The sequence below is a fragment of the Theobroma umbraticum genome, unplaced genomic scaffold, assembly GCF_002168275.2.
Source record: "Theobroma umbraticum cultivar Fairchild unplaced genomic scaffold, ASM216827v3 scaffold_20.0, whole genome shotgun sequence".
Taxonomy (NCBI): domain Eukaryota; kingdom Viridiplantae; phylum Streptophyta; class Magnoliopsida; order Malvales; family Malvaceae; genus Theobroma; species Theobroma umbraticum.
Window position 1 is genome coordinate 2502821 of NW_018397266.1, and position 4314 is coordinate 2507134.

The 4314-nt window shown below is 36.2% G+C and overlaps 1 protein-coding gene across 1 annotated transcript; it reads left to right on the plus strand.

The window, feature by feature from the left end:
- On the plus strand, positions 1-3588 carry LOC110423479 (protein TIFY 7-like). Its single transcript, XM_021437695.2, has 7 exons — positions 1-273; positions 860-1032; positions 1339-1631; positions 1726-1816; positions 1918-2254; positions 2495-2549; positions 3190-3588. Exons 1-7 carry the CDS (start codon positions 186-188, stop codon positions 3260-3262), a joined length of 1110 nt encoding a protein of 369 aa, XP_021293370.1. The 5' UTR covers positions 1-185; the 3' UTR covers positions 3263-3588.
- The last annotated feature ends 726 nt before the right edge of the window (positions 3589-4314 follow it).

Consider the following 4314-nt stretch of genomic DNA (forward strand, 5'->3'; position numbering starts at 1 on the left):
GTGCCTTCAATTTCCTGTGGTTGGGAAGCTGTTGTTTTTGGCTTTGGCTTTGGCTTTGGCTTCTTTTTCTTTTTCATGTTTGGTGGAGAAGGTAGAAGAGAAGACGGGATTTGAGGAAGTGGGTTTTTGGTTGGGTTTTGGAGGTGGGTTTTGCTTGAATTTTGCAATAAGAGAGTGAAAGAAAAATGGAGAGAGATTTTATGGGTTTGAACTTAAAAGAATCATTGGTTGTGGTTAAGGAAGAGGTTAACGGTGAGGGGTACAAAGAAATTGGTGTGTATCTTCTTCTTCTTCTCTCTCTCTTTTTTCTTTTTCTCTTAAGTTCTTTGAAATTCAGTTTTTTTTTTTCTTTAGGTTGTTGGAGATATTTTTTGTTTGTTCTAAAATTTGGCTTAATGTTGAATTTGGATTTTTCTTTTTTTGTTTTTCTTTGTGTTGCATGGATGATGGAATTAAGATATCTAAGTAGAACAAATAGAAGGGATTAAATGAATGGATATTTGGTATAAAAAGTGTTAGTTTAATTCAATTTGCTTCTTTTCTTTCTTGGGATAATTCAGATAATGGTCCAATTCTTATCACTGTGCTATGAAAACAAGTTTTTTTTTTCTTGTTATAATTTTATTACAGGATTGGAATCATGTGAGCAATTATATGATTGGCGCATAAAAAACGATGGATAACTATTATTTTTTGGTTCATGGTGATTGTTAATAGATAACTTTGTTTTATTCGGACATTGCTTGCAATTAAGGATGTAAAATTATTTTGTTATGAAAGTTGTGCCTGTTTATGTTATCTTTAAATATATATAGCTTTGCATGTATCTAATTTTTGTCACTTTTATTTGAGATTTTAGGTTTTTCTAAACGCTCAGGGATACAATGGCCATTTTCAAACAAAGTTTCTGCTGTTCCACAGCTGATGAATTTTAATTTTGCTCAAGGAGATAAAGTTAAAAAGATTGGATCTGATTCTCTGGTATCCCCTGGGTTCATGCGTATCTCAGCAGCAGATGCTGCTGAAGTTCAGGTTTGATATCATCCCTGGTCTTTATATTGTGGATTAGTTGCTTGATGACCATTTCAATTGAGTCTTAAGTTGAGAGCTTTCTAGTGCCTTTTTCTTTTTCCAAAAAAAAAAAGAAAGAAAAATACTTTTTGGCTTAATAAAATTATGGGAGGAACGAACCCTTTTTAGGCATTGCTTTATGCAGATTGATCTGCACCTTAACTTGCGTGGTTATTTGGAAAGCTTCTTATTTAATTCGTTGGCAATGTCTCCAACTCTATGTAAATTGTCAACTGATATTTATTACCATTGATCTTTACCATCTAGAAATCGTTCAATCACAATAGGCAAGGTGGCAGTCATTTTTCATTGCCAGCTTGTTCTCTGCAACATGATCTACATCCTGTTCAATGTCCTTATGATGTGAAGATGTTTCCAGTCTCAAACCAGGCAGTTTCTGTTTCTGTGAGCAACCCTTTCATGAAGAATCAATTTGCAACTGCTGGTCTAAATTTGCCTGTTACTTCCATGAAGCCACAATTACTTGGAGGAATTCCAGTGACTACTCCACATTCAATTCTTCCCACCCTTGGTTCTGTTGTTGGAAGTATTGAACCGTGGTAAATTTAATGATTTTATTCTTGCTTTCACTTGCTTTAGCAAAATCTTGACATTAAGATATTGAAACCTGGTTGGAATTTTGTTTTTAATTAGGAAAAGTGTCAAGGCCTCTGGATCGCCTGCTCAATTGACTATCTTTTATGCGGGTACGGTGAATGTCTACGAAGATATCACCCCTGAGAAGGTGGTTCTCTTTCTTTCTCTTTCAGGAAAAAGGCTTTTGCTAGTTACAATCTATCGGTCAGTGGAAAGCTTAGACGTTACTTTTTTTTGCATCTTATTCAGGCTCAGGCTATCATGTACTTGGCTCAAAATGGATCTTCCGTGGCTTCTAGTGTGGCACACCCGAAACTGCAAGTCCAGACACCTATTTCAAAGCCAGTTCAAGTTGATAGTGTTCCTGCAAACCAGCTCATAAACACACAACTGAGCTCTGGTCTCTCAAGCCCTTTATCTGTTTCATCTCATAATGGTGCTCAGTCCAGGAGTGGGTCCACTACCACTGATGAACTGACGGTATGCAAAAGCACAGGAACTCCAACAACCCCTATTAGCAAAATGGAGCCTCCAAAAATGGTGAATACCAAGGGATCTGTTGCTGCAACCAGCATGATGCCTTCTGGTATGTCCTTATGCTCTTAAAAGACTTCTGTTCGTTGTTTTGTCTTTAAAGAAACAGTTCTGACCTTGATGAAACTAAACTATTTCTGACCATTTAGTTAAACATGCATATGCCAGATATTACAGAATAACTAAGGAGGCTTAACCATAAGCATGCCCTTTTTTTAGCCAAATTTACTATTTGGAACATGACTCATCAATGAATTTCAATTATAAATGACTCCAAATTGTTTGTTTGCAGTTCCACAAGCTCGCAAAGCTTCCTTGGCTCGGTTTTTGGAGAAGCGCAAGGAAAGGTTAGTTGTTGAACCAGTTATTTTTGTACTTTGATCCTAAATATGGTTCTTGAAACTCTTTCAAACTACTAGTGGACTATGTTTAGCTCATATCATAGTTGAAAGTCAAAAGTCGCAAAATAGATAGAATACAATATATTATTCCTTTACTTTGGTGTTTAAATGCCATTGCATGCTTGAATATGGTTGAAGACTGTATCCATGTTATTTGTTGGGTAACTGGCTTGAGGTTTAAGGCATGTTGATAGGCTACTTTACTCTGTTATTAAGTTATTGGCCATATCTGCCTGCTTTGCTGGGGATTTGATTTTGATGCTTATGAGCACATTTGGTGTGATACACCATTTGTGTAAAGAGGGACAACGGAGAGAGAGGGACTAAGGGAGAGAATTCAGGGAACCATGAAAAAGGCCTGTCCTTTTTCAAAATCTCTCAAGGGAATTTGAGGTTAAAGAATTTAGCTTGGGATTTGTTCTGTGCCTAGAAATTATTGCTATATTAATTGGACATGTAATTCTGCTTATATACAATCATAATCCTCAAAATCGGCTGCCTTTGATAATTAAGTTTATATGTAAGGTTAATGTTGTCAATAAAAGTTGGACCTCTGATCCCATGTTGTCAATTTTTGCCCTTGTAGGGTTATGAGTGCAGCGCCATACAATCTAAGCAAGAAGTCTCTAGATTGTGCTACCCTGGAATCCAATGCATGAACTTTGCGGCAATCTCAGCGGCAGGGGTTGATCACTTTCAGCAAGCGAGGAGGGTAACCGTGATTTATGATTTGCCATTAGAAGGAAACTTAAGCAAGTCTATGTAGTGTGTCAAATATGTAAGCAACTGGTTTTTTGTTTTATCTAATTAAAAGAACTGTAATCCTGACTCTGCTTGAATTCCATCAACTAAGATTATTGTGTAGTTGGTGTAGGGTTATACCCTTTTTGTTTTCTTTATATTAATGTAGACGATTTGCTACTTTGTAACCATTCAGTTGTTGTTACATGGTAGAAATAATACAATATATAGTAAGATTTTTGTATTTCGTCCCATGTTAGTTCTGAATCAATCATGTAAGCTTTGTTTGTTTGCTTGCTTTATTTGGATTGCATTTTCATAACTAAACGATATTTCTGCACGTTTGGATATGAAACTAGTGTTCCATGTCAGGGTTTGGTTTGGGGTTCTTTTAGGGTTTGGTTTTGGAACAAAATCATGCCCCATGTGAGTTGTCAAACTTGCATCAAAAACAAACTCAAGGGTGAAGATGGTGTAATCAGGGTTGGTTGGCTGGTCTAAGTCTGTCCAACTCCTGAATACTTCATTTTCTTTTTTTTAAATTTTGAAGTTACCTTAGTTTCCGTTTGTAGCCAGGCTAATAATCTCTTACTGACCAGTTCCAATATGTGGTCCATTTGTAGCTAGAATTATAGCATAGAAAGAGATCTGGTATAGCATGTAGTGTCCCGAAGCAAACGAAAAGCACAAATCAATGATTATCATCTTTAGTAGGAACCAGCAATTAACACCTGCCATTCCCATCCAGGATAAGATTCTCTTTAATGCACGATTATGACACTAAGCTATTCATTTTGTGGGCAATTTTGATGATTAAGGGCTTCAAAAGATACCATAAATGGTGATAAATATGGGCAAGTTTAAATCCAAAGAAAGGGAACTCACATCTTGAATTGACAAGTGGAATACAAAAATACTGATGCGCCTACCAAATGTTATTAACAAAAAGGAAAGAGATGATGAATATGGC

What these genes read in the sequence shown, in the direction of transcription:
- LOC110423479 (XM_021437695.2), top strand. Translation starts at nt 186, where the DNA reads ATGGAGAGAGATTTTATGGGTTTGAACTTAAAAGAATCATTGGTTGTG. An exon ending in GTTGGAAGTATTGAACCGTG is followed by an intron (nt 1,632 to 1,725) that starts GTAAATTTAATG and finishes GTTTTTAATTAG; the next exon opens with GAAAAGTGTCAAGGCCTCTG. An exon ending in TTGGAGAAGCGCAAGGAAAG is followed by an intron (nt 2,550 to 3,189) that starts GTTAGTTGTTGA and finishes TTGCCCTTGTAG; the next exon opens with GGTTATGAGTGCAGCGCCAT.